The sequence below is a fragment of the Porites lutea genome, chromosome 11, assembly GCF_958299795.1.
Source record: "Porites lutea chromosome 11, jaPorLute2.1, whole genome shotgun sequence".
Classification (NCBI taxonomy): domain Eukaryota; kingdom Metazoa; phylum Cnidaria; class Anthozoa; order Scleractinia; family Poritidae; genus Porites; species Porites lutea.
In genome coordinates, this window is record NC_133211.1 from 27,090,723 (window position 1) to 27,104,531 (window position 13,809).

The 13,809-nt window shown below is 40.8% G+C and overlaps 1 protein-coding gene across 1 annotated transcript; it reads right to left on the bottom strand.

Annotated features, from left to right (window-relative positions):
* Positions 1-10,006: 10,006 nt before the first annotated feature.
* LOC140953391 (protein TabA-like) lies at positions 10,007-11,413 on the bottom strand. The gene has a single exon (XM_073402874.1). The coding sequence runs from the start codon at positions 11,411-11,413 to the stop codon at positions 10,007-10,009; it is 1,407 nt and encodes a 468-aa protein (XP_073258975.1).
* Between the last annotated feature and the right edge of the window lie 2,396 nt (positions 11,414-13,809).

Genomic DNA, 13,809 nt, shown 5'->3' on the forward strand with positions numbered 1-13,809 from the left:
AGATATTCTAGCTTCTTCATGTTTAATGTGGAGACGGGCCGCCGGATTTTTGTGAAGCAATCGTCTGTTGCAAAATGACCGCCTTCCGCGTGCAGAGTATAAGGCTACATGTTCTATATTTTGGACAGTATCAAGCGTTATTTTTATGGTTTTGTCCACTTGTCCACCTAATAAGCACTATACTAGAACTGATAACAGAACTGGGAGATGGATATAGGTTTCTGGTTGTTGACCTTCTGAGTTTTCACATGTTATTCCCCTAATCCTGGAGTTAATTTATAGTCACTGCAGTGCCCCTTGAATGGATCGGCCGGTAGGCCTGCACGACTTTTACCTCGTGTGAAAATGCCATTTGTTCAGTTTTTTTACTTTCAAGTGGTTAAATTATGATGTTGTGGATTCTTGAATTTGTCATTTTAAAATATTTTTGCCAGCTGCGTCTTTACATTGAGAGGTCATGAAGATGGGTTTCAGGCATGTTGATTTCCTTTAGTCTTGCATCTGACAGGATCAAACTGTGAAAAATCATTTTCTTACAGATATCGATGAATGTCAAGATGGAGTCCATGATTGCCTTCCTAGTGTGGCTTCCTGTGTAAATACATTGGGTTCGTTTAATTGTTCTTGTAACCATGGATACATAGGAGATGGAAAAACACGCTGTACAAAGGCACCAGGTAAAATCGGCTTTAAAAAGTTTTTTAGTTATGTGAAAAGTACGTATCATTAAGGCAGTTACATTAATATTTTGTACAATAGCAAAAGTAATTAATCAACGATAGACTTCATAGACTTCTGGATATACTTTACTTTACAGCTCTCCGGGATGGGCATAAAAAAGGCTGAAATACTGGGTCCATCAGCCACGAAACAAGACCAAGACAAGGCACAAAATTCTAACAAGCAATATTATATGGCTAAATCCACAAGCGGGAAAGATGAAGCGAATTCTGCGTTCTGATCGGCTCCCCGAGCGGGCAAGATGAGCCTAACTTGCCTGCTCGGGATTTCCTGCGTTCGTCCCGCAAGAAAAAATTCTCTCACTGACCAAACTTGTTCGGTCAAGTTGCCTGGATATTAATCTCGTTCTCTTTTGCGTTGTTATTGACCTCGAATTTGTCTCGGTTCACAAAAACGCAAAAAAAGAAATTGGTCAACAACACATGTATATTGACAATCCCTGCATGGCAAATTGTGGTTAGAAAAATATTTATGGCTAACTTTTATTACGACTTCAGGTTTCTTATCAATAAACTCATTATTCTTTTTAGACTGTTATAACTTCACATCTCTGACCGATGCTGACAGGAAACCATCATTTCATCTGGTTGAACCTGCTAAACATGACACGAATCTCGGTCCAGGATGGTTTCGTTTCCAAGGTGACGCAGGTAGTATGATGACTACTAAATGTCCACCTAAAAACCAATGTAACACCGCTGCACCCGGCTGGTTAAATGGTACGCATCCTGAAGTGACTGATGGTATTGTCACAAGACAAGTCTATTTTAGTTACCTTACAGGATGTTGTGAGTGGCAAACCCAAATCCAAGTGAGGAATTGCCGTGAATACATTGTATACTATCTTCACAGCACACAATATCATGGAGGTTATCTCCGCTACTGCGGCAGTGACTAAAGTGAAGAAGATCTGCATATACCTAATCTGACCTGCTGTACATATATCGACCAAACAGTCACTAAATCGTAGTATGCGACTGTTTTCGGGACACTATTGCTTCTTTCATTACAAGGTTACACAGAAAACTGGGGTACGGTCTAAATTTGTCCCCCAATACAATACAAAGTGCAATTCGAGGCAATACCGACCCAGAACGAGAAGTCCGAAGACTGCAGCAAAGCTGATTTAAAACAACCTGTATTGTTTTTTTATAACAATATTTCGGCTGGCCATACCAGCCTTCTTCAGGTTTACAGATGTTACTGAACTTATGTAGCAATCACAATATTATATAGATGGAGAATGTCGCAATAAAAGGGAGAGGCGGAAATGACGTACAACATAAAAACTGGAAAGGAAAAATACTAAGGATATGGATTACAATAATTCATCACGGCGGTTTAGGCCATGAGGTTCAAGAGTTCAAGAGTTCAAGAGTTCAAGAGTTCAAGAGTTCAAGAGTTCAAGAGTTCGTAAGGCCAGGGAGTCGCATTTGATAGATAAGGCCATGACTCTTGAACCTCATGGCCTAAACCGCCGTGATGAATTATTGTAATTATTGAGTAGAAACTGAGTTAGTATTTGTATCTTTAAAGCCAGGGTAGATTTTAGACCTCCTTTTGGAGCTGTAAGGTCTGTGAGAATGTTAGCCTTCCTGTGGCACGGTATTTAGGGGGATCCTGGGGTGCCTGTGACTCCCTATTTGTGAGAGGCATCATTTTCTCTTTTTAGCCTCTTTTTTCTGCTAAAATCACTAAAAAACTATGATCGAGTGAAGACATGCATTTTGTTTCCGCTTTCCAGAAAATCATTGTCATGGTTCTAGTTCTGTTTTCGTAAAATTTTTGTTTATTTCAATCAGTGAGTTATCCTGGTTATCATGCATAATTTCTGAAATGCATCGGGAAGAAATATTCAAATTCAGTTGTAAACAGTGGTGAACTGGCAAGATGGCCGCTGGTTTTAAGCTATTACCTTTTGAGTGTTTATAGCCATTATTTGTGTACTTATATTTATAATAGTTTTAGATAAATCGTTTAATAGAATTGTAATTTCGCTTTTATAGTAGTTTTATTCCCACCTGACTCGATTAGAAAAGCTTATGTCGGGTGGGGCTGGTCATACAAACGCTTGTTGTATATATGATGTTGATTAAAGTGTGTAGGTGTGTTTAAAGCGTAAATTTTTTTGAAAGCGTTGTAACTTTTCATGTGACACGGTTCAAACAATGAACTGAAAGCAAAACGTTGATGTCATAGCCCACTCTTTTCCTATTGCATGATACTAACGCCGAAAGAGGAAATAAATTTTTCCATTGAAATCAGTACATTTTATATTTGGTGAGCGTATGTTCTATTGTCATGACATCCTGTTAGAAAAAAGTGTATTATATAGGCCGGCAGCTGCCTATTCCACAAACCGCTGTATTATGTTCTCATTACTTCGCTAACTGCACCTCGGCGTTTCCCAATAAAAACCGCCTCCGAAACAAACAAACAAAAAAACAACAACAATAAGCTTTATAGACTGCGCCATATGATATCAGACAGAGGACATTTCTCAAAGTCTAGTTGTGCATCAGAAACTGGGGACGTAAAAGTGAACATGATCCTCGCAGTTGAATAAACAACCAAAGCTGTTGACACTGAAAAGACCGCGAAAAAATTCAGGCTTAACTGTGAATGGAACCCTGACTTTTGCGATCACTGGACGTAACGCTCTATCTATTCAGAGTGATTAAGCTAGTCAAGCCAACCGGAGAGCTGTAATGCACCGTGGTTTCACGTATTTAGAAGGCAAATTCGAGCAGTGAAGCGCAACACTAAGCTAGTCCGAAGAAACTGCGCAAGCGCAAAGTACGAAATATAACAAATGCAGGTCATTCTGAACTCACAAAAAAGAAAGCTTTGAGCCAAAGCTCTGCTTCGAGGTACGTTCATCTAGTATTCGCTATATTTCCAGACGAGAAACTGGCCAAAAAAGAAACAAAACCAAAGGAAATACCTGCCTTCTTGATAAAAAAACTTTTGTTTTGTACAAGTTCAGTCATAGAATTTTATTTATGTTTTTAATGTCGGTCAAGAATTTTGCGTTGTGCTTTCTGGCTTTCTGTAGCCTGCGGAAACAGCCGTTTCCCCTCGCTCTTCGCCGCTGAGAACGTTTCGCGCGAAAAGTCCCCAGCGGCGAAGGGCGGGGAGAAACAGCATTTTTCGCAGGCTAGGTTTTCTGGCTTGGAATTTTGCTTGAAGGAAGTTGTATGCGTCTGTTTACGCTTTAGCTACACCCGCCGGGATATCTTCATCCTCGCCGAAATTTGAATGTGTACATAAAAGAGTTGTTGTTTATTCTATCGACAGGCTCTTAACTTACTAGCCAAAGTTCCCCTTTTTGAAAAACGTTTTTAGGTGTTGCAACGTTTTTAACTTGTAAGTCTAGCGCACATTTCGCCGTGAATGCACCGCACAATACGTACCGCGCGGACTGCAGAATTGTGGTCATTGGTAGGGGAAAATGTTGAATAATAAATTATTTGTTGTCCTAGCTCTGTCCCCGGAGGAAAATTTGTAAAAGTTACTGTCAGATATCGAGGTGTATAAATGTAAAGGCTGATGATTTACAAGGAACCGTTTGTCGGCCCGATCATGAAAAGGAAAGTTAAGCTTACGGAGAATCGAAAAAAAAAAAAAAAAAATCGGCGCAATTAATTTTTGATTTAGGTTTTCTTTGTTGAATTATTTAATGTAGTTTTTAATAATAATAATAATAATAATAATAATAAAATATTTATATAGCGCTTATACTTTTCAGTTCTAAGCGCTTTACATTACTTCAAAAAGGTCTGAATAAAAAATAAAAATCCTAAAATCATTACATATATACATATATACATAGTCACAAAAATACAAAATAAAAAACCTAAGATAGTTCGTAAACTCGTTTAAAAAGGAAGGTCTTCAATTTAGATTTAAACTTATTTACATCATCGATCGATCTAATGTCAACAGGCAAATCGTTCCAGAGTATAGGGGCAATGACTGAAAAAGCCCTGAAACCGTATGTCTTTAAGTTATAGGGTTTAATAGTTTTTCCTCTGTTGAGTTTGATTTTAGCTTCTCTTGAAGCGTTCTGTATGCACGATCACGAAAACTGACAATGAGATTCAGATCCGTCAAACTGTGAAAAATCTTTTCTTTAATAAAGATATCGATGAATGTGACGATGGACTCCATGTTTGCCTTTCTAGTCTGGCTTCCCTGTGTAAATACATTGGATTCGTTTAATTGTTCTTGTAACCATGGATACATAGGAGATGGAAAGACAAACTGCACGGTGAATGCATCAGGTAAAATCGGCTTTAAAAAGTTTTGTAGTTATGTTTCAATTACGTATCATTAAGGCAGTTACAGTAATATTTTATACAATAGCAAAAGTAATTAATCAACTATATGCTTCAAATTTTTACTCGATATAAAGATACTTAGTAGAGGAGATATGACCGCGTTATATGTACACGGGTAGCCTAAGCGTAGAGTATGTCTAAATGTCGCGGGTAGAGGTCGCAGGTGTGAGTGCGGGTAAAGGACACGGGTGCGGGTGAGGGTCGCGGGTGAAAGCAAATCACCAAATTTAACATTAAATTATCAATAAAATGAAGGAAAATTAGGTTTGTAAGAAGATTTGCAAATTTTTTTTTTGTCCACAGGTCATAACAAGGAAGTCTAGCCATTTAAACCTAGTTAAGGGCGATACAAACGAAAAGGTCACTAAAGAAAAATCCACATGATTATATTAAAACTACATTGTCTAGTTAAATTTGCACTGAGTATCCGAGCTATACCTGCATTTAGCATTGCAGAGGAGGAGGTTAAAGTTCTGATAGAGAAAAGAAAATTATCTCTCGCGTTAACGTTCTCCACAAAATCTTGAATTTAGTCATTGCATTTGCGGATTGCATGACTTTTTCAAAAGTCATTCAGTTCCCCAGCTTTTTGTGGTTCTGGTATTGCGCACGAGCTCCCGTTCCGACGCCAAGTGTGGATAAGTGATGAATTGTCTTGTTTGTTGATTCAAAAAGCCTTCCGGGGACTGCACCCACTCCCTTACCTTGTGCGCCCGATGGTTTAAGTGAAATCAAAGTTGCAGTATTACAAAAAAGTAGTTGGTCTTTTGCTGACCTCTATATTACCTGTATGTAGCAGCGAAGTGTATTGAAAGGGGTGTAAAAATTCAGTGCCCACTTTAAATAGCCGAAACCCTATCGGACTGAAAAAGCGCAGTGTGTGTAAAGCCGGTATCCTAAGACAACGTAATTTAACTAAATCAGGGGCGGATCTAGGGGGAGGGTGCAGGGGGTGCGCACTGCCCCCCCCCCCCCCCCCCCCGAGATGACCTGCGGTTTTCTAATACAACTGGTATTCTGCAAAAAAAAAACTATGTGGTTTATTGGTGTTGAAGTAGAGCAAGAGACGAGTGAACCTCCTCCTAAAAAAAATCTTGGATCCACCCCTGTAAATATTTCTTTTTCCTTTTTTCTGCAACTTAAGACAATTGGGGGACATAAATGCGTAGTCTCCCATCTGGGTTTTAGTCATTACCATGTTGCGAGTTATCGTCTTAAATCTTCTTTCCTGCATGCCTAGCGCATTTCTCTCTTCATTTTTGGGCCAAAAATGGAAAAATCAAAATTTCGTCACCCTCCCCCTCCTCCCAAGACCTGAAAATGGTGAGTGAAACCAGGGTCTATTGTTGTTTTAGGTTAGAGAAGAAATAATTACATAAGACCAGTCTCCTCCTCAGGCGCTTCGTTTTTCGCTTGGTTTCACATAGAGGCGGGCGCGAAAAGCGAGTGACTAGTGACGAAGCGCAAGGGACCCGCCTTCCATTGCAAGCAAATTTTTATCGAGATATAGACGTCTGGGTACGAGGCAGACATAAGACCATATAATACTACAATTAGAACCGATTTTTTTTATTTCAACTCCGGGCCCTTGAAATTAAACAAAAAGAAATGATTAAGGCCTCAGAAAAATTTTACAAAGGTGACTACTTCATTTAAAAAAAAATTCCCTCCTAACCTTGAACCACATTCTTGAGCCTTCCTTTTTTAAGTGTAAGGGTCCGCAGTGTCAGCTTATGTGACTTGTCCACTTAAAAGAGGTGGTTTTTAACCTATGCCAATAACGAAGACATAATTTAGTTCATTGAAAATACAGCTTTGACTTTCCTTTTTGCACTAAATGAGACTTGCGTATACTTAGGGCCTCTTCATATGAGCCTGGTTGACCGGGCTGCCTCTGTTACCTGATGAATTTTGCCTTGGGTTCATATGAGAAATTTCAGCCCGGTTTCCGAAATGAGAAAAGGTCAAAGATCCTGGGGCGAGTTCTGGCGCCAAATTCGGGAAACAAAGCAAACATGGCGAAACACAAAATTTTAACTTTCGGGCCTATCTTAGCATCGGTAACACTTAAAGCTAAATGGGATGCTTATGATGTGGAAAATACAGCAGGCAATACAAGACGATGCCATCCGGACCGCCAGAATTCATCCCGCCGTTCATCCGGGTAACCATGATGAAGTGTTCATTTGGCAAAATTTCAAGCCCGCTTACCAAGATCTCGGGAACCGAGCCAGCTCGCCCTCTTATATGAACACATCGAAAATTTTACAAAGGATTTGGAGGTGAGGCGAGATCTCGGAAAAATGGCCAGCCCGGTCAACCGGGTTCATATGAAGAGGCCCTTACTTCCTAATCGAGAGTTGCCATTCGTTATTCGTGCTCAATTTTGACGCGGTTGCACGAAAGAATTTGCCATCCTGGTAAATCGAATTTTCCCACGTTGGCTTGATCAGTAAATTAAGGAAAAGTGGCCATGGCAACAGTACCCGTGCACGTGGTAAAACCTTCATTCATAGTTCTGATTTCCCAGAGTGACAAAAAGGAAGAAGTTTAATACTTCGACCGATCGATTCTTTTTCCTGATGGAGTCCGATAGTTCCATTGAGCCAGGGCCCGGTTCTTTATAGTTACAATTCAATTTCGCTCTTTGCAATTGCCGTGGACATAGGAATAATTGATAAATAACTGCTCGCTGACTTATTTAACCACAGGAAACCAAGACTCTGTATGATAAGTAGGATTTTAGAGTCAGGATTTACAGAATGTATATGGGAGTAAAACAAAAACATGCTGTAAACGGTATATTTTAAACAGGTTCGAAATAGAGACTGTATATTTGTGTCGTTCAAGTTCTATTGTTTAGGATATTTTCTTTATTCCCATACATTCTCTTATAAGATTCAAACTGTTTAACGGTCATATTGAGCCTGGGTAGTTTGTGGTTTAACATGCGTAAAATACATAGGATTCTTTTGTCTCCCTGAGATATTCGAGGCTGAATTTATACGAATTAATTTAAGTAATTTTTATATACTTGGAATGGAATTAATACATTATTATCGCGAAAGAAAAACTTTGCTCCGGTGTCAAAATTGATTATTGGTGACACGGTGATAACTGACCGTCATTTGTCGATATTGCCCTTAACTTAGCGGCGAACATAAATCCCCTCGAGTCAGTTTTCGTGATTTTGTAGAACCGTGTGATAGCACCTTCGAGCTCGAATTACTGACTATTGATGTACTGCGCAAACTTGTGAATGATATTCCTGTGGGCAAGGCTGATGGCCTCGACGGTATTCCAACTTGCCTCTTAAAGCTTTCATTTCCATCCATTGCGTCTTCCCTTACACATATATTTAATTTAGTTATTTCTAAGGGAATCATCCCCAAAGACTGGAAGAGTGCTAGAGTAACTCCAATTTTCAAAGCTGACTCGAAAGTTGACCCAGCCAGTTACAGGCCAATTTCTGTACTTTCTGTAATTGCCAAACTCTTTTAAAAAACCATCTTTAATCAGGTCTATTCATATTTAAATGATAATAAGTTACTTTCGAAATACCAGTCTGGCTTTAGACCTATGCACTCTACCCTTACAGCTCTTATTGACATCACAGACAACTGGTATCTCAATATCGACGATGGTTTGACAAATGCCATTCTGTTTATTGACTTAAAAAAGGCTTTTGATTCTATTGACCATGAGATCCTTCTGTCAAAATTGGAGCTGTATGGGTTTAAAGGTGTTAGTCTAAATCTTTTCCGAGACTACCTCTCAGATAAGACTCAGGTTACAGTTATAAACAACGTAAATTCCGAAACTAGCTTCATAAGTTGTGGGGTCCTTAAGGTTCAATCCTCGGCCCCCTACTATTTCTATTATACATTAATGATCTCCCTAACTGTAACCTTCTATCGGATGTGAGAATGTACGCCGATGACACTAATCTCACGTTTGCCTCCAACGAGCTTAATGAGTTGTTTTCATCCCTGACTCATGATTTGGGCAATCTGAAGCAATGGCTCGATTCTAACCGTCTAAGTCTTAATGTCCTCAAGACTAAATGTCTATTTACATGCACGAGGCAAAAACACTCATTACTCCCTCGACGGGCATTCAATTTAAAGAGTCAATAGTTTCAAATGCCTAGGCGTTCAGGTTGATGAAACACTCTCGTGGGACTCACATCTCCGAAGTCATCGGTAAAGTTGGAAAAGTACTAGCTGCCCTGAGGAGGCTAAGACCAATATGTCCCCAGAGTACCCTTGTCACTATTTACAAGTCATTGATTCTTCCGCATCTCGATTATTGCAGCGCTGTCTGGGGCTGTATCGGTAATGGTCTCAGCCAAAAACTAGAGAAACTACAAAACAGGGCTGCACGCATAATTACCGGGTCTTGCTGGGATGCCAGCTCTGCCCCGATTCTTCATGCCCTTAAATGGGATAGCCTCGCTGACAGACGTGCTAAGCAACTGAAATCTTTAATGTTTAAAACTGTAGCTAATCTTGTACCCGAATACCTGTCTGATAAATTTGCCAGCATTAATACCATTCACAGGCATAATCTTCCAGGTGCGCAACATAACCTGTTTATTCCGCGACCGAACACTGAGGCCCTAAAGAAAAGTTTTCGTTATAGGGGCGCAGTAACATAGAACAGCCTGTCAGCTGAGGCTAAGCAGGCCACTACTTTAAATTGTTTTTATTCCGCTACTGTCTGAGGATAGATATTGTAAAAATGCCCTGGTACCCCCATATACTATACTACTAAATTTTAATTTTCCGCCGTAGATCTACGAACGCCTGCCAATCCTCCTGGAATCCGCTCTTCCGAGCCCTCCTGTGGAGTCGGTTCCTTGTCTTTATAAGTTTAGCTTTATCTCGAAAGTGATGGATGGGTTTTGTAAACTTCATGGTCTTGTGTTAAGGAAATATCATCGTCGCAAAGTGGTCATCGTACGTTTGGGGTCGACGAATCATTTCGTAACGACTGGGAGCAACACGCAAGATTTCGGCGTGTTGAAGTTTGGCATTGAAGTTGAAAGTCATTGACGAACCCCCATAAGCTCCTGTATCGTGGATGATGCACAGGTCGCCAATTTGAGGATTCACATTTAACACTTGGTCGATAGCAAATTTGTCCTTGTTCATGCAAATTGAACCCACGACATCGAACATTCTCTCTCTCTTGTTTCCTTCAAAGAGTGGAGATGCGTAGGAAGGGTCTTCGATAACCGTTTTGTAATCAGGTAGATTCTTTCTGACATGGCTTGGAAAAGACTGATCTTTGACAATCGTGATATCACGATAATCTTCGCACTCCCCTTGAAGGATGAGATCAGCCATAGATGAATCCAGACCGAGAAAGCGTTTGTACGTGTCTTTCATGTTGATCACTCGTGAAATAAGACAACCATGTTCAGCGGTCACCAGTGCTCCACACTCGTACTTGATCTGTAAAGGATGCAGACCGTGGCAGGGCAGCACGATTTCTTCATACAAATCCTTCACTCGATATCCCAGGTCTCCCAAGTTGACGGTTTGTTGTTCAGGGCGATACTTAACGCCTATCCCACCGCCCATGTCGACGAATTCAAGGCTAACACCTGTCTGCTGGTAAATTTCAACGGCCAGCTGAAACATCATCTGCGAAATTTTTGCAAGCTCCAAGACATCAAGGCAGTAGCACTTGATCATGGTGTGCAACCCAAAGCGCTTTACGCCATATTCCTTGCACTTCCTGTAGGCTGAGAAAAGCTGAGCTTTCGTGAGGCCAAACTTTGCTTGGTCAGGGTTACCAATCACCTCGTTACTAGGCAGAGTACAGTGCGGACCAGGATTAAAGCGGAATGACACTATGTCAGGCATTATACCACCCAATGCCTTCTTGAGGTTGTCAATCTGCGAAAAGTCGTCCAGGTTGATAATGGCTCCAAGTTCAAAGGCCTTCCTATATTCTTCGAACTGTGTGTCGTTAGAAGTGAAGATGATATCTTCACCTTTAATTCCCAGTTTCTCACAGAGAAGAAGTTCTCCTAAGGAACAGCAGTCCATACCCATGCCACACTCTTCATTGAGAATTTTCAGAATCTTTGGAGTCGGTGTTGCTTTTATCGCGAAATGGTTCTTGAAGCTCATACCAGTAAGTGACCGAGTCCATGCAAAGCTTTCATTGAAAATTCTTGCGCCTTTTAAAATTGATTCCTTGTCATAGAGCTGAAAGGGAGTTTGAGAGATCGAAGCCATTTGCCTCAGCTCTTCTTCACTGCAAAGCAGCGGTTTGATATTGTTAATTGCATTCGTTGCTGGTTCTGTTTGGTAGGATCCCATGTTTTCTGTAGGTCTCTGCTCTTCCTGGCTAAAACAGCTCACTTACCCGCGGCTCTAGTGGGAAGCTGAAAAAAGAAGACGCATGTTGTAAAAGTTGAACTCGTTAACGAACTAAATGGTCACAGATTAAAAATGATGAAGGGTACTTTCTATTTGTCAGAAGTGAGCGGCCAGCTCCTTCTTGTCGTAAGTAAAAATTTCACTTTTAATCAAAACTATTCAGCTATATCACTCAGATCCTAAATAGGGTGCGCGAAAGATACGGTTTTTCAGCAAAACCCTTTGGAAAAGCCTACTTCTTTCAGGTCAAAATGACCGGTCTGGCCATGGTCCGGCCACAGCCAGGTCTTGGGTTTGGAAAGCGCCTCAAGTTGGGAGTCTGTAAAACGAGGAAACGGACAGGGGATGGCGGATAGCGGACGGCGGATGTCGGAAAATAAGAAATAAATAAATAAATGTATAAGATGAATAAGATAGATAAAAATAAGACAAATGGCTAGATAGTAACTGTAAGAATTTAAAATATTAAAAATATAGATATCAGTTGTGACATCTCTGGATTGTTGGAGAGAAGATAGACAGAGTGCGCAGTTACGTAGTTCGCTCGAATTTCAGAATTTTTCTCTTAATTCACATTTGTTAACAGTCCAGGCCACAACCAGATCTGGATATATGATGACGTCACCCACATTTGCAAAATGGCACCCACGCGGGACACGCGTGAAAAACGCAGTACGCATGCGTGCCCTCCCTGCTTCCGGCGCGAATTTGCCAGTGCCTCCCCCATCGAAATTATACGCGATACCAAAACAAACTAGATTCCGGCCGCGAAATTCAAAAAAGTAAGCTCCACACACAAAAGATAAGCTTAGAATTTCACGAACACAAAGTTTATTAATTGCTTTAGTTTCTCTCTTTTGCACCACATACTTTCCTCCTTGCACCAAAGGCGAAAATTATGTTTGAAAGTCCACGCTCGCTCTGGCAGCACTTCGCCGTAGCCATTGTTGCTGTTTTGGTCATCATGTCGCTGAGCTCGGTCAATGCAAACAACGAAAACGACCAATGCATGCTAAGTGGAAAAACAAGGACGGAAAAACCTTGTACTGGACGACTTTACCAGCTGTCTGAAGCTCTCAGCCGTGTTGTTGGTTTGCCGGTAAACTCCCATGTTTGCCGGCGACTTTGGGATGAGTTGTGAAGAAAGGACGTGCGCTGCTCCTGTCCAACACACGACAGGAAAACCCCTTCTCGCCAGGATTCAGAGCCAATTCCTTGCAGATTTTACCCAATATTTGACGAGATTGGCTCTCGAACGACAGCATATCGCCCGGGCACACGGTGGTGTTATCACTGCAAAGCACGAGGTAATAAACAGTTCTCGAGTCATCCTGAGTTTACTGTCAAACCACGAAAAAAGCCAGTCGAGGTAAGTTAGTTTAAGTAATTTTTTGTTGTGCTTAATACTAGAACCGGCTGCAAACCATTAAACATATCAAACATTCCTAAGTGATTTTCAATTTAAAAGGGGAAGATTTTGCAAATTTTAATTATTGAAAATAGAGACCTTGCGCATGCGCAGACGTTTTGCACGCGTGTCCCCACGCGGAGAAACACGAGGGAAGGTCGCTTCCAGGCTCTTTGCTGCGCCTAGAAGTGTCTTTTCCCCATACTACTTTGAGAGCTGTGACTTAAGACGATGAGAAATCAAGAGTGTGAAGAAAAAATGCCCACCGATGAACATTTGCACGTTCTTGGGAGGTAAAACGACCGAACACGAGAATTTTTCAGCTCAAAGAAATGCCGGACAAGGCGCAAAACAGCTAAAAAAAGAAGGTGCGTTTCATTTTTCTGATCCTTGGAAACAATTTTTTTAAAATCTACATAAATTTGCTTGTTGATGGTGGTCTGTTTGGTGTAGTGCATAGCGAGTTCAAATAGTGCCGTGCTTTGGAAGATGCAACAGTCAGTTGCGCCGTTCACGTGCTGGTTTTGTAACGCCATGTTTATTTTATGCTATCTTGCAGTTGGATGCAAAAAAGCACCTTGTTTTTGTGGCAAAAAGATGCCACCGGTTTGCTCGTGGAGAACCGTAACCAAGGTCTTGCCTGATCACAAAGTGGCAATAACAAAACAGTTCAAACACTGTAAAGCTTATTCAAAAGCTATTATCGAGGAAGGGAATACGCGCTCCAGTCAGAAGACTCGCATTTATAGAAAAACACCAAGCTGGAGTCTACTGAGTCACAATGCATTTCTCCATAGTTTATGCAGCTTCAGTTGAAGCTGCACTTAATTCTTATAACTTTGTATCTGTAAATCACTATCCGTGATAATTTAACATCCTGCAAAGAAAACTTATGAGCTGGGCCCAGCGTGATAAAACATTGCAAAAA